Source organism: Tursiops truncatus, chromosome 16 (genome assembly GCF_011762595.2).
Source record: "Tursiops truncatus isolate mTurTru1 chromosome 16, mTurTru1.mat.Y, whole genome shotgun sequence".
In the NCBI taxonomy this organism is placed as follows: Eukaryota; Metazoa; Chordata; class Mammalia; order Artiodactyla; family Delphinidae; genus Tursiops; species Tursiops truncatus.
In genome coordinates this window covers 5,143,463-5,168,574 of record NC_047049.1, presented here as the reverse complement: position 1 = coordinate 5,168,574, position 25,112 = coordinate 5,143,463, and the positions used below count along the sequence as shown (strand labels likewise).

At 47.6% G+C, this 25,112-nt stretch overlaps 1 protein-coding gene across 1 annotated transcript in view; it reads left to right on the top strand.

The window, feature by feature from the left end:
• The window catches only part of DOCK1 (dedicator of cytokinesis 1), a 517,745-nt gene that overhangs the window by 143,827 nt on the left and 348,806 nt on the right, over nucleotides 1-25,112 (top strand). Inside the window, exon 16 of the mRNA XM_033841901.2 lies at nucleotides 23,227-23,297. Coding sequence (XP_033697792.1) covers nucleotides 23,227-23,297 — 71 coding nt within the window. The remainder of the gene's footprint in view (nucleotides 1-23,226; nucleotides 23,298-25,112) is intronic.

Below are 25,112 nucleotides of genomic sequence, written 5' to 3'. Positions count from 1 at the left end.
TCTTTCCAAAAATGTGCCTTGACCTTTCCTGTGTGCCAGGTGCTAGTCTCTGGCCTCAGGACGCTGGCCGTCTGGCATTTCTTAACCCGTGGGCTCTAATCCCTGGCGCTAGTGCCCCAGGGACCTGCAGAGGAGCAGCTGTCTGCGGCCAGGGCAGCAGGAGTCGTCGGCCTGTGGTCCCACGGGAGCTCGTGCCTGCATGGCTGGAGGTGGGGGCGTTTGCAGAAGGGTACTTTTGAGAGAACATGTTTGTTGGCAGACTTTGAACTTTCCTCGCTTGGGGCTGCCTTTCCTTCAAAAGAGCCTTTGTCAGTGCTCTGTGTTGAAGAACGTAAAATAATGAGAATGCCATTAGGTAGAAGAAAAAAGTCTTTTTTATTAATAAATACGTTTGCACAAAGGAGGGAGAAGAGGGGAACAATATGTTATGGGCTGCATTGTGTCCCCAGCACATTTAAGCTGTATTCTGAGTACCTCCAAGTGTGACTGTACTTTGGAGACAAAGCTTTTAGGAGATAATTAAGGGACAGCAAGGCCCCTTAAGGTGGGCCCTGTTCCAGTCCTTATGAGAAGAGGAAGTTACGACATGGACACATAGGAAAGAGGAGAGACACAGGGAGGACCCGGGCTGGACCCAGGGAGAAGGAGGTCCTCTGCAAGCCCACCAGGAGCCCAGCCTGGCGACACCTCGATCTGGGGCTTCTAGGAGTCACCTCATCCGTGGGTGTTAGGACACCCCTTGCTGACCCACACAGCCCGTAACAGCGAATCCCAGTGAGTTGCCTAAACTTAGGTTTGACTTCCTAGCGCCCCATCGTCATCACCCTGCCGCCCAGGGCAGGGGATCTTGCCAGGGCAGCTAGAGGGTGATCCAGGCCCATGCGCTCGGCCTCCCCGGTGACTCAGCCCTGCTGGGGTTTCCTTTGTCCTCCCCGGTCCCCCTATTTTGGTCTCTCTGTGACCTTCTCCTCCCCTGTCCCCTCTGTGTCCATGGAGCCCTGACCTGGGGCCCCTTGCCTTCTTAGCATCTGCATTCCGAGCAGGCCCACCTGCTCCGTTCAGAGAGAAGGACAGATGGACAGATGGTGACCGCAGCCTTCCCTTGCCTTGCTGGCGGGTCACAGCCCGCCCTCCTCATTTTCTGCCTTCACACCCTCTGTGCACCCACTTTATTTCCTTCCACTCCTTTGTTCTCATCTCAGTCCCCCTGTGACATCGTGCTTCCCCCTCTGGGAGACCTCAGGATAACTGAGGATTCAGGTCCCCGCATCTAAGATTCTAGGAGAGAAAACCCCAGCCAGGGGAGCAGGCTTCCCGAGTCCTGGCACCAGGCCAGGGCTGCCGAGGGGTTGGGGGGCACGCGGGGCGGCAGAGGGCCTGACACTCGGGTCTCCAGGAGAGACGTTGCCCCAAGCTGGTGTCTGGTACGGCGATAATTAGTCTTCCCAACCAGCTTTTCCTGTGGAGGAGCAGAGACTGACCTGCGGAAATATTTTTAATTACCTAACCCCAAGCTTTTCATTATTTTGGCAACATTTATAAAAATTCCCCGTTCCACGTCTCTGAGTGCCTTTTTACCAAGTTATCAATTTGGATATTCATGGTTTGAATCCTTTGACCTACATGGTAAATGTTTGCTGAGACACAGCTATAGACAAGTGGGAAAGGGGGGGCCTCAGGGGTGGTATTTCGGGGCAGTGATGGGTGTTGGGGGCATCCCGGCGGCTCTCCTTTCTGGTTTCCTTACATTTTGCTTAATTAAAGCGTTGATTGTGGCTTGCTTCGGGGGAGACGTAGCTTTCCCAGTGAACCAGGCAGTGACATTGGAATCGTTATGATGATGACTAATTTCACGTCTCATTTTAGAGGAAGTTTGAGGCACCCTGCTGTTTCCAAGGTGCTGGTCTGTCTCTGCTGGAAACCATCGTGAGGGTCAGTCCTGTGTGTCACAGCTCGAGTGACAGAGAGTGACTCTGAATGACTAAATGAAGAGCAGTCTTGTGGGTGTCATTTATAGTCGGGGGGACAGCACATTCCTTTTTTTTAAATTACGTTTTTGGTGGTGAAATGTACGTACGTAAAATTTACCACGTTAGCCATTGTAAAGCAACCACTTAGTGCAATCCCAGTGTTGTGAAACCATCACCACTGCCTAGTTCGAAACATTTTCACCGCCCCGGAAGGAAACCCTGTTCCCATGGTGACTCCCTGTTACTCCCTCCCTCAGCCCCTGGCAAGCACTAATATGTTTTCTGTCTCTCTGAATGTGCCTATGTTGGATATATCATGTAAATAACAATGAAATATGTGGCCTCCGTGTCTGCCTTCTTCTACTTAGCATATCTTCAAGGTTCATCCGTGTGGTAGCCTGTGTCCGTACTTCTTTCCGTTTCACGGCAGAATCAAATTCCATTGTATGGATAGACCACATTTTGTGTATATCCATTCATCAGCTGACGGACATTTGAGTTGTTTTCACTGTTTTGACTATTGTGAATCATGACACTGTGAACATTCTTGTACAAGGTTTTCTTTCAAGACCTGTTTTTGTTCTTTGGGAATAGACCTAAGAGTGGAACTTCTGGGTCATATGGTGATTCTCTTTAATGTATCGTATCGTATGAACTCCTGGATTACACATGAAAGTCCATATGGAAAAGTCCCCCCTTCTTTATTTTATTAAACCTTTCTCTGTAGGGCAAATGCAGGGCTGTATTTTATGTTTTCAGATATCTAGGATCTTCACTGAGATTCAAGACCCAAAGAATTCAAGTTCACGCAGTGTTTTTCCCTGAGCAGGAGACGGGCCATCCAGAAAGAAGAGAGGGAGGAGACGTAAGGTCAGAGTCATGGGACAGCAAATCAATCTCGAGAATTTAGAAATCACAACAGATACATTTTTCCAGGAGTACATCCTGTCAAAACCCACCATTCCTAATCAGCGACAGCAACATCAGTATTATTTACGACCTCCTAAATCTTAGAACCTATGACATGGAAGAGCCTCAGGGCCAAGAAGACTCGAATCCTGTCCTCAAGGAAATGATTGAGCACTGACCGTGCATGAGACGTCTTCCCTGCAGGTTCCCGTTTAATTCTCACAAGATGCGTCCTCTGGGAGAAATCGATACCAACCTACCCCAGGGTTCAGGGACCAACTTTGGGAGAAAAGGAGCAGACTGAGGAATGCTGCTGTGGGTGTCTCCTGGATCTGCATTGCCCTATTTAAATTTAAATCCTTTCAAATTAAATAAAGCTGGGATTTCTCCTCCTCAGTCACCCTAGGCATATCTCAAGTGCTCCACAGACACATGTACCTAGTGGCTATTACATTGGACAGAGCAACTGTAGGATATCTTCCATCACTGCAGCAAGTTCTCCTGGACAGGGCTGGCGAGACAACACTGGAGTGACCACAGCAGTAATGTTGATGTGCTGGAGAGGAGGGTGTGGGAGGAGGTGTCAGGATTTGAACCTGGAAAGGTGGAACTCTAATCCCGGCTCCGTCATCCCTGACCAAGGCATATCCCCACCCCCAGGGAACTTGGACCTGCTGCTCTTAGTGTCACTGAAAGCGGGTGGTCTCAGACCCTTGCCTGTGCACGGGTGTTTATTACTTCTCCCTAGTGAGACCAGCACAAGCATTGACAGTAAATGCTTAGGAACTTACCCAGTAATTTGACACAGCTGTGTCACCCAAGTGGCATTTCCAGTTACTAGAAAATCCTTTTAATTTTATTTTACAAAGCTGTTGGTTGGAAACGGACTGAAAATAAAAGTAAACTTTCGTCTTTCACTACAGGTAGTGGGAGAAGCCTTTCCTTCTGGTCTTGGGTTGGGAAGTGCGTTAGTTTCCCAGCGCTGCTTTGAGAAATGAACGCGATCTGGATGGCTTAAAGCAACAGAAGTTTGTTCTCTCGTGGTTCTGGAGGTGTCTGCAGGGTCATGTTACCTCTGAAGACTCGAGGGGAGCATCTTTCTCTCTTTGTCTCCTCCAGCGTGTGGCGGCTGCTGGCAATCCTTGGCTTTCTTTGGCTTGCGTGTTCATTTTCCACCCAGCCTCTGCCTTTTCCCTTGCCTGTGCCCCGGTGCACAGCCCCCTCTCTTGGAAGCAACCTAAACGCCCATCGATAGATGAGTGGATAAAGAAGATATTGTGTGTGTACACACACACACACACACGCACGCACGCACAGGAACGTTAGCCGTAAAAACATGAAATCTTGCCATTTGTGACAATATGGATAGCCTGGCGGGTGTTAAGTGAAATGAGTCAGACAGAGAAAGACAAATACAGTGTGATTTCACTTACATGTGGAATCTAAAAAACAAGACAAATCAACAGATGTAACAACACAGAAACAAGCTCATAGATACAGAGAACACACTGGTGATCACCAGAGTGGAGGGACCTGTAGGGAGATGGGAATAGGTGAAGGTGATGAAGAGGTGCAAACTTCCAGTTATAAATTCAGTCAGTCACAGGGATGACATGTACAGCCTAGAGAATATAATCAATATTGCAATAACTTGGTGTAGTGACAGACGGTACCCAGACCTATCAGGGTGATCATTTCATAATATATACAATTATCGAATCACCATATTATACACCTGAAACTAATGATATTGTTAGTCAACTATACTTCAATGAAAATAAATAAACTAAATCACAATAAATGAGTAAATAAACAAAGCAGAGACACAGGCATTGGATTTCAGGCCCACCCTTTCTAGTGTGCTCACATCTTAATATGATTTCATCTGCAAAGTACCTGTTTCCAAATAAGTTTACTTTCATGGGTCCCAGGGGTTAGAAGTGGAACATATTTTGCGGGGGACGGGGCACAGTTCCACCCACAGTGGGCTGTTTTTTGCATTGGATGCAGGGCAGCCAGTGTGCACAGGGCTTGGGGTTGGGGTAGGAGTGGGAGGGAGAGCCTGGGTCCGAGTGTTGGGCCCTGTTTGTTTCCACTGTTTACTCTCTTGAGGGGCCTTTTATTCACCCTGTTTGGCTACATCTGCCTGTTGAGTGTCTCCGCACACTAGAGCGTCATCTCTAATGGTTTTCCTGAGGGGGGGTCGGGTGGGCTGGGGCGAGCGGGCAGCGGGAGGTGCTGGGAGGGTGGAGGAGACCAGCCTCCCTCCTGCATCTTCCGTCCTCCCTTGTCTGCTGGAGCCCCTTCGTCCACCCATTCCTGTTCCTCAAAGGCTGCGTTCTGTGAGATTATTCAGCTCGTGAGTAAAACACAAGTGTGACGTGTTGTTTCCTTCAGTCGCTGTTTTCAAAACTGCTTCACTGAAACGCAGCCCCTTAACATGCTTTGAATGGACCATCTTCTTATCTGTCGACTTCGGAGTTTCAAGTGTGTTTTAGAAAATCACCATCATTGGAAGCATGCTTTGCCTCCTGGAAGCTGTCTAGACAGGTGACTAACTTTCGCCAATTTGGAGGCAGTGGAGGTCTGTTCTAAAGGATCGTCCCCTTCTCACTGGGCCTCCTTGCTGCACGGCTGTGCCAATAAAAAGTAAAAAAGAAAAGTTCATAGTTTGTTTCAAATTTGTTCCTGCCGACATTACGGTAATACCACTATTTTGCATGACTTAATTCTTGGCAAATGGATTTTAGAAGGCTAGGGAGATCACAGTGGCTCCAGAGAAGAAGGTTTTGTGCTTTTTTTTTTTTTTTTTTTTTGGTACGCGGGCCTCTCCCCGCTGTGGCCTCCCCCGTTGTGGAGCGCAGGCTCAGTGGCCACGGCTCACGGGCCCAGCCGCTCCGCGGCATGTGGGATCTTCCCGGACTGGGGCACGAACCCACGTCCCCTGCATCGGCAGGCGGACTCTCAACCACTGCGCCACCAGGGAGGCCCGAAGGTTTTGTTCTTGAATGTGCTAATTCGTCCCCTTCTCTGTCTCTGGCCTTGTGCGTTTTGCACCGTGGTCCTGCTACCTAGAGCCCTGTGCTACCTGCAGGGCCCCTGTGCTCTGCTGAGCATCTCAGCCTGGCCTCATTTCCTGAGTCATGGCGGTTCCCCTGGCCCCTTGTCCTATAGTTCATTCCGTCCTTGAGCGAACTCCCTTCTGGTGTCCCATGTGCCCAGCCTCGGGGAACCAGGATGAAACAGGTGCAGGAGCTAGTTCCAAGAGTGAGTCTTAACCACTGAGAGGAGCTAAACGAGGGAGAGCAGAGCCACACCTGAGCCTGCGCGTCCCCGCCGTTTCCATACATGGGCACATCCTTGTATAGCACAGCTACTCGTGGCCAGAGGGGACTAGCCCATCGATCCAGAGGCCTGGGTCTGGCCAGGCTGACCCAAAGGCTGAGGGCTTCTGCCCGCTGGGGACCCATTCGTGACACAGAAGGGGAAGCTCTGGTCTAACCTGGTGGTTCTTAGCCAGGGGCTGTTTGGGAATGTCAGGGACATCATTTGATTGTGACAGTGACTCTGTGTGTGTGTGTTATGTGCAGGGGGTTATGTGCATTTAATGGGCAGGAGTCAGAGAGGTGGTAAAAACTGTCCTGCCCAATGGAAATGACATCTCTCCCATGAGAAACAGGGAGACCTTCCCCCATTGTGGATATTCTCCAAGGGAGGCATAACAAATGTTCATCTACTTTTTTTCTTAGCATCTTTATTGGAGTATAATTGCTTTACAATGTTGTGTTAGTTGCTGCTTTATACCAAAGTGAATCAGTTATACATATGCATATATCCCCATATCTCCTTCTTCTTGCATCTCCCTCCCACCCTCCCTATCCCACCCCTCTAGGTGGTCACAGAGCACCGAGCTGATCTCCCTGTGCTATGTGGCTGCTTCCCACTAGCTATCTGTTTTACATTTGGTAGTGTGTATATGTCCATGCCACTCTCTCACTTTGTCCCAGCTTACCCTTCTCCCTCCACATGTCCTCAGGTCCATTCGATACGTCTGCATCTTTATTCCTGTCCTGCCCCTACGTTTATCAGAATGATTTTCTTCTAGATTCCATATATATGTGTTAGCATACGGTATTTGTTTTTCTCTTTCTGACTTACTTCACTCTGTATGACAGACTCTAGGTCCATCCACCTCATTACAAATAACTCAATTTCATTTCTTTTTATGGCTGAGTAATATTCCATGTATATATGTGCCACATCTTCTTTATCCATTCATCTGTCTGTGGACACTTAGGTTGCTTCCGTGTCCTGGCTATTGTAAATAGAGCTGCAGTGAACATTGTGGTACATGACTCTTTTTGAATTATGGTTTTCTCAGGGTATATGCCCGGTAGTGGGATTACTGGGTCATATGGTAGTTCTGTTTTTAGTTTTTTTTTTCTTTTCTGTAAGTTTATTTATTTTATATATTTATTTTTGGCTGCATTGGGTCTTTGCTGTGCGTTGGCTTTCTCTAGTTGTGGCGAGTGGGGGCTACTCTTTCTTTGCAGTGTGCGGGCTTCTCATTGCCGTGGCTTCTCTTGCTGCAGAGCACGGGCTTTAGGCACGTGGGCTCAGTAGTTGTGGCTCACGGGCCCTAGAGTGCAGGCTCAGTAGTTGTGGCACACGGGCTTAGTTGCTCCGTGGCATGTAGGATCTTCCCGAACGAGGGCTTGAACCCGTGTCCCCTGCATTGGCAGGCGGATTCCCAACCCCTGCACCCCCCTATTTTTAGTGTTTTAAGGAACCTCCATCCTGTTCTCCATAGTGGCTGTATCAATTTACATTCCCACCAACAGTGCAAGAGGGTTCCCTTTTCTCCACACCCTCTCCAGCATTTGTTGTTTGTAGATTTTCTGATGATGCCCATTCTAACTGGTGTGAGGTGCTACCTCATTGTAGTTTTGATTTGCATTTCTCTAATGATTAATGATGTTGAGCATTCCTTCATGTGTTTGTTGGCAATCTGTATATCTTCTTTGGAGAAATGTCTATCTAGGTCTTCTACCCATTTTTGGATTGGGTTGTTTGTTTTTTTGATACTGAGCTGCATGAGTTGCTTGTATGTTTTAGAGATTAATCCTTTGTCAGTTGCTTTATTTGCAAATATTTTCTCCAATTCTGAGGGTTGTCTTTTCATCTTGTTTACGGTTTCCTTTGCTGTGCAAAAGCTTTTAAGTTTCATTAGGTCCCATTTGTTTATTTTTGTTTTTATTTCCATTATTCTAGGAGGTGGGTCAAAAAAAGGTCTTGCTGTGATTTATGTCATAGAGTGTTCTGCCTATGTTTTCCTCTAAGAGTTTGATAGTGTCTGGCCTTACATTTAAGTCTTTAATCCATTTTGAGTTTATTTTTGTGTATGGTGTTAGGGTGTGTTCTAATTTCATCCTTTTACATGTAGTTGTCCAGTTTTCCCAGCACCACGTATTGAAGAGGCTGTCTTTTCTCCACTGTATATTCTCGCCTCCTTTATCAAAGATAAGGTGACTATATGTGCATGGGTTTATCTCTGGGCTGTCTATCCTGTTCCATTGATCTATATTTCTGTTTTTGTGCCAGCACCGTACTGTCTTGATTACTGTAGCTTTGTAGTATAGTCTGCAGTCAGGGAGCCTGATTCCTCCAGCTCCGTTTTTCTTTCTCAAGATTGCTTTGGCTATTCGGGGTCTTTTGTGTTGCCATACAAATTGTGAAAGTTTTTGTTCTAGTTCTGTGAAAAATGCCAATGGTAGTTTCATAGGGATTTCATTGAATCTGTAGATTGCTTTGGGTAGTAGAGTCATTTTTACAATGTGGATTCTTCCAATCCAAGGACATGGTATATGCCTCCATCCATTTGTATCATCTTAATTTCTTTCATCAGTGTCTTATAATTTTCTGCATACAGGTCTCTGGTATCCTTAGGTAGGTTTATTCTTAGATATTTTATTCTTTTTGTTGCAGTGGTAAAAGTGAATGTTTTCTTAATTTCACTTTCAGATTTTTCCTCATGTATAGGAATGCAAGAGATTTCTGTGCATTAATTCTGTATCCTGCTGCTTTACCAAATTCCTTGATTAGCTCTCGTAGTTTTCTGGTAGCATCTTTAGGATTCTCTATGTATAGTATCATGGCATCTGCAAACAGTGACAGCTTTACTTCTTCTTTTCCAATTTGTATTCCTTTTATTTCTTTTTCTTCTCTGATTGCTGTGGCTAAAACTTCCAAAACTATGTTGAATAATAGTGGTGAGAGTGGGCAACCTTGTCTTGTTCCTGATGTTAGTGGACATGGTTTCAGGTTTTCACCATTGAAGATGATGTTGGCTGTGGGTTTGTCATATAACACCTTTATTATGTTCAGGAAAGTTCCCTCTATGCCTACTTTCTGGAGGGTTTTTATCGTAAATGGGTGTTGAATTTTGTCGAAAGCTTTCTCTGCATCGATTGAGATAATCGTATGGCTTTTCTCCTTCAATTTGTTAACGTGGTGTATCACGTTGGTTGATTTGCATATATTGAAGAATCCTTGCATTCCTGGGATAGACCCCACTTGATCATAGTGTATGATGCTTTTAATGTGCTGTTGGATTCTGTTTGCTAGCATTTTGTGGAGAAGTTTTGCATCTATGTTCATCAGTGATATTGGCCTGTAGTTTTCTATTTTTGTGACATCTTTGTCTGGTTTTGGTATCAGAGTGAGGGTGGCCTCGTAGAATGAGTTTGGGAGTGTTCCTCCCTCTGCTATATTTTGGAAGAGTTTGAGAAGGATAGGTGTTAGCTCTTCACTAAATGTTTGATAGAATTCACCTGTGAAGCCATCTGGTCCTGGGCTTTTGTTTGTTGGAAGATTTTTTTTTTGCTGTACGCGGGCCTCTCACTGTTGTGGCCTCTCCTGTTGCGGAGCACAGGCTCTGGACGCGCAGGCTCAGCGGCCATGGCTCATGAGCCTAGCCGCTCCACGGCATGTGGGATCTTCCTGGAGCCTAGCCGCTCTGTGGAATGTGGGATCTTCCCGGACTGGGGCACAAACCCGTGTCCCGTGCATCGGCAGGCGGACTCTCAACCACTGCGCCACCAGGGAAGCCCTTGTTGGAAGATTTTTAATCACAGTTTCAATTTCAGTGCTTGTGATTGGTCTGTTCATATTTTCTGTTTCTTGCTGTTTCAGTCTCAGAAGGTTGTGCATTTCTAAGAATTTGTCCATTTCTTCCAGGTTGTCCATTTTCTTGGCATATAGTTGCTTGTAGTAATCTCTCATGATCCTTTGTATTTCTGCAGTGTCAGTTGTTACTTCTTTTTTATTTCTAATTCTATTGATTTGTCTTCCCTTTTTTCTTGATAAGTGTGGCTAATGGTTTATCAATTTTGTTTATGCTCTCAAAGAACCAGCTTTTAGTTTTATTGATCTTTGCTATCGTTTCCTTCATTTCTTTTTCATTTATTTCTGATCTGATCTTTATGATTTCTTTCCTTCTGCTAACTTTGGGGCTTTTTTGTTCTTCTTTCTCTAACTGCTTTAGGTGTAAGGTTAGCTTGTTTATTTGAGACGTTTCTTGTTTCTTAAGGTAGGCTTGTATAGCTATAAACTTCCCTCTTAGAACTGCTTTTGCTGCATCCCATAGGTTTTGGGTTTTCATTGTCATTTGTTTCTAGGTATTTTTTGATTTCCTCTTTGGTTTCTTTAGTCATCTCTTGGTTATTAAGTAGTGTGTTGTTTAGCCTCCATGTGTTTGGATTTCTTACAGATTTTTTCCTGTAATGGATATCTAGTCTCATAGCATTGTGGTCAGAAAAGATACTTGATACAATTTCAATATTCTTAAATTTACCAAGGCTTGATTTGTGACCCAAGATATGATCTATCCTGGAGAATGTTCCATGAGCACTTGAGAAGAATGCGTATTCTGTTGTTTTGGATGGAATGTCCTATAAATATCAATTCAGTCCATCTTGTTTAATGTGTCATTTAAAGTTTGTGTTTCCTTATTTATTTTCATTCTGGATGATCTGTCCGTTGGTGAAAGTGGGGTGTTAAAGTCCCCTACTATGATTGTGTTACTGTCAATTTCCCCTTTTATGGCTGTTAGCATTTGCCTTACGTACTGAGGTGCTCCTATGTTGAGTGCATAATTATTTACAATTGTTATATCTTCTTCTTGGATTGATCCCTTGATCATTAGGTAGTTTCCTTCTTTGTCTCTTGTAAGAGTTTTTATTTTAAAGTCTATTTTGTCTGATATGAGAATTGCTACTCCAGCTTTCTTTTGATTTCCATTTGCATGCAATATCTTTTTCCATCCCCTCACTTTCAGTCTGTATGTGTCCCTAGGTCTGAAGTGGGGCTCTTGTAGACAGCATATAGACGGGTCTTGGTTTTTTATCCATTCAGCCAGTCTGTGTCTTTTGGTTGGAGCATTTAATCCATTTACATTGAAGGGAATTATTGATATGTATGTTCCTATTACCATTTTCTTAATTGTTTTGGGTTTATTATTGTAGGTCTTTTCCTTCTCTTGTGTTTCCTGCCTAGAGAAGTTCCTTTAGCATTTGCTGTAAAGCTGGTTTGGTGGTGCTGAATTGTCTTAGCTTTTGCTTGTCTGTACAGGTTTTAATTTCTCCATCAAATCTGAATGAGATCCTTGCTGGGTAGTTTAATCTTGGTTGTAGGTTTTTCTCCTTCATCACTTTAAATATGTCCTGCCGCTCCCTTCTGGCTGCAGAGTTTCTGCTGAAAGATCAGCTGTTAATCTTCTGGGGATTCCCTTGTGTGTTATTTGTTGTTTTTGTCTTGCTGATTTTAATATTTGTTCTTTGTATTTAATTTTTGATAGTTTGATTAATATGTGTCTTGGCGTGTTTCTCCTTGGCTTTATCCTGTATAGGACTCTCTGTTCTTCCTGGACTTGATTAACTATTTCCTTTCCCATATTAGGGAAGTTTTCAACTGTAATCTCTTCAAATATTTTCTCAGTCCCTTTCTTTTTCTGTTCTTCTCCTGGGACCCCTATAGTTCGAATGTTGGTGCGTTTAATGTTGTCCCAGAGGCCTCTGAGAGTGTCCTCAATTCTTTTCATTCTTTTTTCTTATTCTGCTCTGTGGTAGTTATTTCCACTATTTTATCTTCCAGGTCACTTATCCGTTCTTCTGCCTCAGTTATTCTGCTATTGATCCCTTCTAGAGAATTTTAAATTTCATTTATTATGTTGTTCATCACTGTTTGTTTGCTCTTTAGTTCTTCTGGGTCCTTGTTAAACGTTTCTTGTATTTTCTCCATTCTATTTCCATGATTTTGGATCGTGTTTACTCTCATTATTCTCAATTCTTTTTCAGGTAGACTGACTATTTCCTCTTCATTTGTTAGGTCTCATGGGTTTTTGGCTTGCTCCTTCAACTGCTGTGTGTTTCTCTGTCTTCTCATTTTGCTTAACTTACTGTGTTTGGGGTCTCCTTTTTGGAGGCTGGATGTTCGTAGTTTCCGTTGTTTTTGGTGTCTGTCTCCAGTGGCTAAGGTTGGTTCAGTGGGTTGTGTAGGCTTCCTGGTGGAGGGGACTGGTGCCTATGTTCTGGTGGATAAGGCTGGATCTTGTCTTTCTGGCGGGCAGGTCCACGTCTGGTGGTGTGTTTTGGGGTGTCTGTGGCCTTATTATGACTTTAGGCAGCCTCTGTGCTAATGGATGGGGTTGTATTCGTCTGTTGCTAGTTGTTTGGCATGGGGTGTCCTGCACTGTAGCTTGCTGGTCATTGAGTGGAGCTGGGTTTTTGCGTTGAGATGGAGACCTCTGGGAGATTTTCGCCATTTGATATTATGTGTAGCTGGGAGGTCTCTCGTGGACCAATGTCCTGAACTTGCCTCTCCCACCTCAGTGGCACAGCCCTGGCACCTGGCTGCAGCACCTAGAGCCTGTCCTCCACACGGCTTAGAATAAAAGGGAGAGAAAAAAGAAAGAAAGAAAGAAAGAAGATTAAATAGAATAAAATAAAGGAGAATAAAATAGAATAACGTTATTAAAATAAAAAATAATTATTAAGAAAAAATAATTTTTTTAAGTAAAAAAAAGGAGAGACAGAACCCTAGGACAACTGGTAAAAGCAAAGCTGTACAGACAAAATCACACACAGAAGCATACACATACACATTCACAAAAAGAGAAAAAGGGGAAAAAATATATATATATCCTTGCCCCGAAAGTCCACCTCCTCAATTTGGGATGACTCGTTGTCTATTCATGTATTCCACAGATGCAGGTACATCAAGTTGATTGTGGAGCTTTAAACCGCCGCTTGTGAGGCTGCTGGGAGAGATTTCCCTTTCTCTTCTTTGTTCTCACAGCTCCCGGGGCTCAGCTTTGGGTTTGGACCCGCCTCTGCGTGTAGGTCGCCGGAGGGCGTCTGTTCTTCGCTCAGACAGGACGGGGTTAAAGGAGCCGCTGATTCGGGAGCTCTGGCTCACTCAGGCGGGGGGGCGGGGGGGGGGGAGGGAGGGGCACGGAGGGCTGGGCGGGCCTGCGGCGGCAGAGACCGGCGTGACGTTGCAGTAGCCTGAGGTGCGCCGTGCATTCTTCCGGGGGAGTTGACCCTAGATCCCGGGACCCTGGCAGTGGCCGGCTGCACAGGCTCCCCGGAAGGGGGGTGTGGAGAGTGACCTGTGCTCGCACACAGGCTTCTTGGTGGCGGTAGCAGCAGCCTTAGCGTCTCCTGCCCGTCTGTGGGGTCCGCACTGTTAGCCGCGGCTCGCGCCCGTCTCTGGAGATCCTTTAAGCGGCGCTCTGAATCCCCTCTCCTCGCGCACCAGGAAACAAAGAGGCAAGAAAACTTCTCCGCACTCTCTCCCGGCCAGCCGTGGCGCACTAACCCCCTTCAGGCTGTGTTCACGCCGCCAACCCCAGTCCTCTCCCTGCGCTCCGACTGAAGCCCGAGCCTCAGCTCCCAGCCCCGCCAGCCCCGGCCGGTGAGCAGACAAGCCTCTCGGCTGGTGAGTGCCGGTCGGCCCTGATCCTCTGTGCGGGAATCTCTCCGCTTTGCCCTCCGCACCCTGTGGCAGTGCTCTCCTCCGCGGCTCCGAAGCTTTCCCCCTCCGCCACCCGCAGTCTCCGCCCGCGAAGGGACACTACTCTTACGGCTCCCTCCCACTGGTGCAGGGCCCGTCCCTATCCTTTTTTCTGTGTTTTTTCTTTTTCTTTTTTTCCCAACCCAGGTACGTGGGGACTTTCTTGCCTTTTGGGAGGTCTGAGGTCTTCTGCCAGCGTTCAGTATGTGTTCTGTAGGAGTTGTTCCACGTGTAGATGTATTTGTGATGTGTCTGTGGGGAGGAAGGTGATCTCCGCATCCTACCCTTCCGCCATCTTGAAGCTCCTGTCGACCACATCTTTATTCATTCATCTGTTGATGGACATTTGCGTTGCTTCCACCTCTTGGCAGTTGTTTATAATGCTGCAGTGCATAGGAGTGTGTAAATGTATCTTCTGTATCCTGCTTCCATTTCTTTTGAGTAAATACCCGGAAGTGGGATTGCTGAGTCACATGGTCGCTCTATTTTTAATTTTTTGAGGAGCCTCCGTACTGTTTTCCTCAGTGGCTGAACCATTAACATTCCCATCAACAGTGCGCAGAGGTTTCAGTGTCTTTGCCCACACCCGCTATTTTCTGTTCTGTGTGTTTTTTAAAAAATAAATTTATTTATTAATTTATTAATTTTCTGGCTGCGTTGGGTCTTCGCTCCTGTGTGCGGGCTTTCTCTAGTTGCAGCGAGCGGGGGCTACTCTTCGTTGCGGTGTGTGGGCTGCTCATTGCGGTGGCTTCTCTTGTTGCGGAGCACGGGCTCTAGGCTCGCGGGCTCTAGAGCACAGGCTCGGTAGTTGTGGCACACGGGCTTAGTTGCTCCACGGCATTTGGTATCTTCCCAGACCAGGGCTCGAACTTGTGTCCCCTGCATTGGCAGGTGAATTCTTAACCACTGTGCCACCAGAGAAGTCCTCGCTGAAGAATCTTAATCTTAGTATACTGTTTGTACTTTTCTCACTACCTTTTTCCTTTGGATTTTGTGATAGTTATACATAAAATTACTCAGAGGAGTGATTTCCTCCAGCTGCTCACTTGTCACTCGGGATTGAATGAACCACAACGTTGGCCGTAGAGATGGGGAATGTTATGTTAAAGACCAGAATCTGCTTCAAGGGAGCTTGGTATAAAGAGGAGAGGTAATTTTAGATTTAAGATACAGAAGATGTAGGTAGTCTTGATTGAATAGGGTGTAAGGAGCAGAAGCAGTCACTGTCATTATCTTTCTTTTGTTCTGGATTCTTCTGTGTCTAAGAACAGTGTGGCTCATCCTTGAATCTCTCCAAAGTGCCGTGTGTTTCCATTTTAACTGCATGAAACCTTCGTGTCCTGCCATCTGCTCCATTTCATTTGTGCCCTATGAAATACACAAGCTCTGGTCCAGGGGCACCTATTGGCTGAACTGTTCTTGCTACATGTTCCTGTATCAGGATGCTTTCCTGTATCAGGATGCTCTGGTTCTTCTGAGCCAAGTCTGAAAGGAGAATTTGTGGACCATATATATTTTAGCTCAAAACCTCCAAATGGAATCATCTTAATATGTGTTTTCTGGAGAAATATGTAATTAATAATTGCTTCATACATTATTCAAGAAAAACTTATTTTGTATCACAGATAGCTCTTGTAATCTTATATAAAGATATGCTAATGGATTTAATTAAACTAATTATGCTGAAAAATGTAGCCTGAACTTTACCCTAAAATAGTGTCTATTAATCATCATCAGTAGTAATATTTTTATCCAGAGAGATACTTACAGCATTAAATCGATACTGGATGGAAAGTGCATGTTTTGTTTTGTTTTACAGTTTGGATTAAGTTGGCATTCTCATGAGATGCATGACAATTAAATTTGCTTAGGGAAGAGTATAAAATTTATTTAATTTCTTTAACCTGAACTGTTTGAGCAATTAGAAAACTTTTGGAATTTTCTGCCATTTCATAATTCTTTTATGCATTTCATTTCTTTCTCTCTAGAATTTTGGTTTCAATGTGTATTTGTCCATTTGATTCAGTTCTGACCATACTTTCCTTCCTCAGAGTTGTGATACCATGAGTTTTTTGTTTTAACCTTTAAATCATACTTCATTATTGCCCTCTTCAGAGATGTTTCTCTCTTTTTAAAAAATGAAGTATAATTAATTTACAATGTTGTGTTAGATTCAAGTGTACAGCAAAGTGATTCAGTTATACACATACACACACATATATATATATTTTTCAGATTCTTTTCCATTATAGGTTATTACAAGATATTGAGTATAGTTCTCTGTTCTATACAGTAGGTCCTTATTGTTTTTTAAAATTAATTAATTAATTTATTCATTTTTGGCTGCATTGGGTCTTTGTTTTTGCACGTGGCCTTCTCTAGTTGCGGCGAGCGGGGGCTACTCTTTGTTGTGGTGCGCGGGCTTCTCACTGCGGTGGCTTCTCTTGTTGCGGAGCTTGGGCTCTAGGTGCGCGGGCTTCAGTAGTTGTGGCTCGTGGGCTGTAGTGCGCAGGCTCAGTAGTTGTGACGCACGGGCTTAGTCGCTCTGCGGCATGTGAGATCTTCCTGGACCAGGGCTCGAACCCGTGTCCACTGCATTGGCAGGCGGATTCTTAACCACTGCGCCAACAGGGAAGCCCAGTCCTTATTGTTTGCCTTTTTTATATATAGTAGTGTGTACCTGATAAGCGCACACTCGTAACTTATCCCCCCCCACCTCATCCCCTTTGGCAACTATAAGTTTGTCTATTTCTGTTTTGTGAATAAGTTCTTTTGTATCATTCTTTTAAGATTCCGCATGTAAGTGGTATCATATGATATTTGCCTTTGTCTGTCTGACTGACTTCACTTAGTATGATCATCTCTAGGTCCATCCATGTGGCTGCAAATGGCATTATTTCATTCTGTCTTATGGCTGAGTAAATATCCCATTGTATATATATATATGTATCACGCATCTTCTTTACGCATTCATCTGACGATGGACATTTAGGTTGCTTCCATGTCTTGGCTATTGTAAGTAGTGCTGCTATGAACGTTGGGTGCATGTATCTTTTCAAGTTATATTTTCATCTGGATATGTGCCCAGGAGCGGGGTTGCAGGATCATATGGTAGCTCTATGGATACCATGAGTTCCTGATTGCCTGGATGTTAAGTGATGAACCCAGTATTAAGAGGACCACCCAGCAACTTGCCTGTCTTTTTTTTTTTTTTTTTTTTTTTTGGGTACGCGGGCCTCCCACTGTTGTGGCCTCTCCTGCCGCGGAGCACAGGCTCTGGACGCGCAGGCCCAGCAGCCATGGCTCACGGGCCCAGCCGCTCCGCGTCATGTGGGATCTTCCCGGATCGGGGCAGGAACCCGTGTCCCCTGCATCGGCAGGCGGACTCTCAACCACTGTGCCACCAGGGAAGCCCGCTTGTCTTTTAATATTAGTAGAAATAGCTTTACCACTGGCCCCTGATTTTGTTTCTTGTATCTTTCTGTGGATTGCTGCCTCTCAGTCAGTGCTCAATGGCAGGGAGCCCTATTGTTTTTGGTGGTAGTTTCAGTTGTACCTGAATCCTTCACGTGCCTGAGTGTGTGGGGGACTGAAGTGCGTGTTCTCAGCATGTCAGTGGGTCATTGCACACGTATTTGAGGCCCAAAGGCCTTTAGGGTTGGGCCCGTCCGTCCTCACGTGGGAAAAGCTTTTCCACGTTCAAGGAGAAGTGGCAGCCTGGACTTAAGCAGCCGTTTTGTTAATTCAGGTAAATTTAAAGTCAACTCTGAAAGAATAACTTTCTTAAAAAGCAAACACTGATTTGATAAGTTCAGTTATGACTTAAGACACAGGAGACGGATAAACAAAGCTCAGACGTTGAATTCATTTACGTTCCTCTGCTGTGCTGGTCTCTGTTCCTGGCTAGACCCTGTCCGGTGGGTGTGTTCACACAGGTTATGTGGCCCCGGCTCACAGCCCCGGGAGGGGTGCCGAGGAGCTCCCACTCCAAGCTGAGCCCTGTCTCTGGGGCACATCCCACAGGCCTCACCTCCTGCCCACCTCACTCGCCCAGTGAACCGATGCGTGCCCCCCGCCTGCCCGGAGCCTAGCCAAGGCCTGGGAGGCACGCTGGTGGCTGCTGACATGCCATGCGGGCATCCTGGCCTCTCCCCTACCATTCGAAAGAGGCTGGCATGTTCTGAGCAAGATTTTGTGTAAATAAATAACTGGTTTACAAAAAGTAATAGAAAACAACAACAGAAAAAGAGACGTCTCCGGTGCCCTCCATTCCTGTTACCCGACTGTCTCTGAGACTTGGCAAATGATTCTACTCACTACTTACCACTTTAATCAGGACTTGATAAATGGAAGTTTTCACTGAATGGAGAGTTTTGCACGTTGAAGAAGGTGTGTGTGTTCACATCTGCACACATCCACACTCTCCTGCCGCCACAACGAGTGGTGAGCACCGTCTGTGAGCAGCAGTGATGGGTTGGGGGTGTCTCGTCGCCTCCACGGCACCCTTCCGTTCTCCCGACTGCCGCTGGAGGCCGCCCCATTCACCGCTACTAACCTCCATCTTTTCCCACTGAGAGGCACCCAGAGGAAAGGCTCCCTTCCTGAGTTCACATAGTAGGTGGCGGAGGTGGCAGCCTGGCCCGGAGCCCGGGTGCTTGTCCGGGGGGGCACCCGCTCCTGGGCGTCATGCCGTCTACCCTCCCTCGTCTGCGTTCGGGCCTTCTGTTTCTGGAGGCGCCTTCTGCAGATGAGGTTCGACCCATCGCTGCCCATCACCGAGCCGGAGCCCGCCTTGTCTGGCCCGTGCCGCACACCTTGAGAAGCTCTCGAAGCAGTAGCCCCTGCCCTTGAAAGAGACCTGAATTCAGTGAAGCAGCCTGACTCCACGGAGGAAACGGGGGCCTTTTCCTGCAAGCACGAGCGGAAACCAGAACACTCAAGTCTCTAGTCCAGTAGCCAGTGTTAGAAATGGGCAAAGCGGGCTGCGCCCTTAACGAGAGTGGGGGATGGCACGCGCTTTCTCAGGAGGCTTGGGCTGCACTGGGGGGACCTCAGGGTTCCCTCGGCCTCTTCTGGCTGCTCATCTTCCTGGAGGGGATACAGCTGGGTCTCTCAGCTGACGAGGCCGATTTCAGTGGGTGCAAAGCAAAGAGGTGCAGAGTCTCTTGAGGTTAAAGAGGTGCTTTTGGGCAAAGCTCTGTGGGTCAGGGAGTCATGGAGGCTCTGCTGTGTCTAGGATCCTTGGCCGGGCCACAGCCGTGAGACCCTGGTCGGGGGGCTACAGACACGGCCCAGCGCGGTAATAGTCCTCGATGGCTGACCCGGAATCCGTGTGTCTTGAGGAAAACAGTGGCTAAGGGCTGAGGAGTCACGAGGTTACCTCTGCGTGTTTAGGACCAGGGGCAGGAGTGGGGGGAACAGTGACCCAGGCGAGGGAACAGCATGGGCACAGCCTCGGAGCTGGCAGAGATGTCCGTAGCATGGGGGAGACGGAAAGAGGCTCCACATTGTTGGAAACGGTCCTGCAGGTGGAGGTGGAGGCCCCTGACTGGGACATGGGGGAGGTGGGGCCCGGGCCTCTGAGGATGCTGGGTGGTCAGGCCTGTATCCCAGGAGCAGGGCATTGCCACCCAAGCATCTCAGTTAGATTTGCATCTTAGGAAAGCTCCTCTGGCTGCGTGTGGGACGTGACCTTGAGGAGGTCAGAGCAGAGGCGGGAGGCCCCTTAGGAGGCCGTGCCTTCCTGCCGGAGGGAGACACAAGAGGCGTGGGCCAGGTGGTGGACACTATAGAAATGGAGAAGGCCGTAGAGGCAGGGCGTGTGGAATAGTGAGGATCCACCAGGCTCTGTGACTGGTCAGAAGTGGGCTGTGCCGAAGACGCAGCATCCTGAGCGTGTGACCTGGGGGCTCCCGGGTGCAGCGCCCTGAGCCTGGAGCACCGGGACGAAGGGTAGGGCCCCCTCTAAGGCAGGGGGAGTTTGCAGCATCTGTGGGGCAGCCACGAGTCCAGTGGCCGTCGGGTGTGTGAGTGTGAAGCTCAGGAGAGAGGTGACCTGGGAGACAGGCATTAGGCCTCTGAAGCTGGCGCTTCCTGAGGGGTATGGAGAGGGGGGAGAAAAGTCTAGAATGGGACTGCAAGGACACCCACCTTTAAGGGAGGGGCAGGGGACAGAGGAAGGTGGTTGCCCTGGCAGTGAGGGCTATGGACGCTCCGGAAAATGAGGGGTCACAGCAGTGTCACGGGAAGGTCACCTAAGCGAAGGCCTGGAGTCGCCGTGGCCTCGGCAGGAATGGAGACTTGATGGCGGCTGGAGAGGTCTGGGGAGTGCGTTGGTTACTGGACACCGGGGTGAGTGCACAGCTTGGGAGCCGTCTGTGCTGGGCTGGGCGGTGGGGAGCCTGGGGCTCTGGGTGCCTTCAAGGGGAGAGGCTGGCGTGGGCTGGAGTGTGGAGGAAAATGCAGGAGGTGCTCGATCAGACGGTGGAGCAGGGGCCGTGCCCAGCGGGCAGGATCCCCCCACCCCCACCCCGTGGAGGGAGGTGCTCCCTCCGTCTGCCTGGAGGGACAGGCAGAGGCCGGGCGTCCGGCTTGTTTTGGCTTGAGTGGTGGGCAGAACTGCCCAGCCTGTTCTGATGGTTTGGGTTTTCCCTGAAGCAGGAGGTGAGCTGAGCGAAAAGGGGGTGGGATCCTGGGCTGGAGGAGAGCGAAGAGAGGCTGAGACGGTCACTGGGGGAGGGCAGAAGGTGGAAAGGAGCCCACGACCGCCGGAGTACGGAGAGAACAGAGCTGGAAATGGGGTGCGGGGGCACGCCCTCGCCTTCGCTTCATTCCGTCTGTCTGTCCTTGTTACGTTATCCAGGACTGACGTGGGCTCGCGGTTGCTCTGTTCTCTGTGACCCTCGTGAACTGTAAAACGCGACGTCCCTGGGATCTGGCTCAGTTCGGCAGAGTTCCCTGTTAAGCAGCATTTGGGGGTCTCCGCGGGTACAGCCCTCCCTCTGTGGGTGTCGCCTGACCTCGGGTCGGGGAGCCTTCAGGAGCCTGGTTAAGGCAGCGCCCGGCGGCCCCCGGGCAGCGAGCAGAGGGTGGGCCACGAAGGCCTGTCTTGTTTGCCGCTGTTTGTCCTTGTAAGATGGTGTTTATCACGCTGCTCCAGGCAGATGGTGCTTCGTGGGGTACAGGCTAAAACGCATTATGCTGATGCATCCTCGCCCGCGGGACCCTCACAAACTAGACAAGACACTTTCTGGCCCGAGCAGTCAGCTGTGCAAACGCTTATTATTAAACGTCACAGTAAATATTTTTTTATTTTTTCAAAGCAACTCTAAGGTATTTGAAGCAGAACTTTGGAAGCCAGAATGAAATTATTTCTATTTAAGGTTCTTTTCAAAAGTTGCATCTCGGGCTTCCCTGGTGGCGCAGTGGTTGAGAGTCCGCCTGCTGATGCGGGGGACGCGGGTTCCTGCCCTGGTCTGGGAAGATCCCACATGCCCCGGAGCGGCTGGGCCCGTGAGCCATGGCCGCTGAGCCTGCGCGTCCGGAGCCTGTGCTCTGCAGCGGGAGAGGCCACAGCAGTGAGAGACTCTCGTACCGCTTAAAAAAAAAAAAAAAAAAGTTGCATCTCAAAGCAGAGAGTTGGAATTCCTTGATGTGGCCGGCATTGAAGGACAGGGTTAACACCTGGGGAAAAACACCACTAATTCTGTAGTGCAGATTTAGAGGTAAACTTGGCTTACCTGTCCTTGATCATCTTGACTGTGGCGCGTTAAGGCACGAGGGGCTTGGAGGTGGACTGGCTCCAAATACTGGCAAAACAGCTTCACTTCGCTTGTGCCTTTACTTGCTTTGTGGTTATTTTCTCCCCGTGTGTGGCTTGTCTTTGTTGTCTCAGCAGAAGTTCTTTTGAAGAGCAGGAATTCTTCATTTTGATGATGTACAATGGATCCAGTTTTTTTCTTTTACAGATTTTGCTTTTGGTATCATATGAAAGAAATCTTTGCTTAGCCCGAAGTCACAAGTATCTTCTTCTAGACGTTTTATAGTTTTAAGAATATAAGATCTATGATCTATTTAAAGTGAATTTTTATATAGGATGTGAGGTGTGGAAGGAATTTTATTTGGTGCTGACCGAGGGGGCACCTTTGTCCCTTCTTGCAAATTGGTTGACCATATATATTCAGGGTAATCCGTTTAAGGTGGGTTTCTGCCTACTTGCTTTTGGAAAACAATGCTAACAGCTGTTTAGGTAATAGGTGTGGCATTTTCCAGTGTTCAAAGTGTTATCCAGTTCTCTTTTCAATTAGATTTTGAGCTTTATTACAGCCCCTGGAGGTATTTGACATGAGTATTATTTCCTCCATTTCATTCAGGAAGGGGGAGCCCCCCCTGGTAGCAGGAGTCACTTAGAGTCAGAGGCGGGGGGGGGGGGGGGGGGGGGGGGGGGTGTCCCAGCCAGGGTCAGAACATTTAAAACCCAGGACCTTTTCCCAATCGCATATAGATGAGGGTGGGCTGAGGCCCTGGCTTCCCACCAAACTGAATTTTAATTCTAGCTCAGTTCAGTGCTACCTGTGTGATCAGGGGCAAAGTAATTAACATCCCCATTGTCAGTTTCCTTGCCTTCCTGCACAGCTAACTCCCTGTAGGAGGTCTGTTGGAATTAAAGATAAAATATACACTGGTGTAGCACAGCGGCAGAGCATGTATTAGGATCTATCATTATTACCATCACTCTTATTTTCTGCAAGTGTGGGTTTTCTAGAAGATACAGAATGTGAATATAGGAGATAAAGTTACTAAAGAAGAAAGTGATTCCAAGTTCAGGGACCTAGATATACAGGCAGTCACTTCTGGAATGGAGCAAAGGCAGTCATTCTCATTGTTGAATGTGGCAGAGCTACAGTGAATTTGTGGGTGGAGGATTCTTCTGGGGGCACAGGTCTTCATTTGCTAGGATTTCCTTTGGGTAAAGGGGAAAATCACATAAAAGCTTAGTACAGTATAGGCGTTCGTGAGCAAGCATCGAATGTTGGCTTCCGCTCATATCACTTCTATTATGTGTCAGGATATCCATGTCGACACGTCTCCACTGTTTGTGGATCAGAGGCTGTGTTTTTTCCCCTCAATTTTTGTTGTGTTTAACCATCAGCTTCTCATCAGGAAAGTGATCTTTGTTTTTTTGGTATGTGTGTGGTTTTTCAAAGTAATTACAACTTCGTGTGAAGATTTGCCAACTGCCTCAGGCTCAACGTTCTTCTTTGTTCTTGGTTTGCAGGGTGCAGCGCTGAAGTACTTGCCAACCATTGTCAACGATGTGAAATTGGTATTTGATCCCAAAGAGCTCAGGTAAGGAAGCACCCAAGGCGAAGGCTTCCCGTGTGCCACGCTTGGCGTCCTTTTGAGGGCGTTGGTTCACGGGATGCTTGGGTTGTCTCATGTCCACGTAGTTCAGTGCCCTGACTCTTTCTGGAACATGTTCTAGTGATGGTGTCTGTGACACTTTGCTCATTATGTCTTTATGTGGAAAAGGTGTCTTCTATCAACAGTCACAATATTTTCTTTAGAAGATTATTTATAGCCTCACGCATACATAATACAAATTGGGCATTTTGCATCCTTTAGACTTTAAACTTCCATAAGTGGTTCTTGGGTCTGGGTTTCAGCACCTAAACGTTTTGACTCGGGAGCTTTAATATTGGTGTCTCACCTCCTCTACCTCATTACCATACAGCTTCTTTCTGGGGGCTCCTGCCCAAGGGCTGTGAGCCTCAGACAGGAGCCGCAAGTTGTCAGCTCAGGTTATAGTAAAATGAAAACCAAACCAAAACAAACTCTGGGCAAGCTGGGCACTGGCTTTCAGGTGGAGGAGTCAGGCTGGGGACCGAATCCTTCCTTTCACCTTCCGATTTTGCCACCGTCCCCATCCAAGCTCGGTCTCAGTTGTTTACTGTGCAGATGTCACTGCATTTGGGAAAGAGGTGTCACGAGCAAGTGGGTGCACAGCCTTTGTGACCCCAGACATCCGCAGCACAACCCTCGTCTGCTCCTTGTTTGGGTTTTGATTTAACGCTTGACACAATAAACTAACCTGCAGGTGGTGGCATCTCTTGACCAGCCAGAAAAGTCCACCTAAATATTAGTAAAGGGTCACCTGTCCGTCGGGTGGTTAAGCGGAATGAAAAACGGTCACCCTTCTGTACTTTATGTCCACCATAGGTCACTCATGCCCTGGAAGTGAAGGATGAGGGGCTTTTGGGAAGCTGCTCTCCCCACGAATCATCACGTGTCTGATGTGCCTGAGGATTTAGTGTCCTGCGTGGACACATTTATTTTTACTCCCAGGCACTGGCAATACTGGTTATAGTTTAGCAGGTTCTAAATGAGAAAAGGAGGCACAGATGGGCCCACGGGCAACAGGTCTGCCCTCCCGGGTCTCCGTGTGCTCTGTGCCTGCAGCCCGGCTCTCAGGCAGTGGTCCAGACAATGGCGATATCCGCAGCCCCTGGGAATTTGCTGCATCTTGGGTTCCTTCCCAGATCTTCTGAATTAGGAATTTGGGGCGGGGCCCAGCTCTTTGGTTTTAATGATGCCTCCAGACACTTTCAATGAATGCTGCTGTTTGAGAACCTCAGGTCTGGAGAAACAGAGGACGAGGGGGGAGCTGCAGTTGGGTGGGCCATGGCCATACTCTGGGCCTGTCCTCCTGGGGCATGGGGACCAGGCCTTTGCTCACTAGAGGGGTGACGTCCATGTTCACAACGGGCGCTTGTGCCTTGTGCTTGGAGATCCGGGGAAGACTCCCTTCCCCAGGACCGGTCCCATCTGCTCTTGGGCCCTTGACTCTGCGGGCGTGGGTTCCTCTTCAACACCTTACCTACTGATTTTTTTAAAAAATGACATTGAAAATCATGGATGTATTTTTCCCTGTTTAGAAAATTGAGTCATGTTTTGATGAAACAGAAGAGATCACAGAGGAGAATAACTCAAAGTTAATTCCACGAGGATCTGGATCTTCCTAGTTATCTTCCGTGTGGCAGCGTGTGTGCACACACACTAACACACACGTCCATACACCCCTAAGAGAATTCAGCATTACAGTTTCTATTTTACAGTCGACCCCTGTGCTGAAGACATCTTGTTTTCCCACATCAGGAAGGAGAC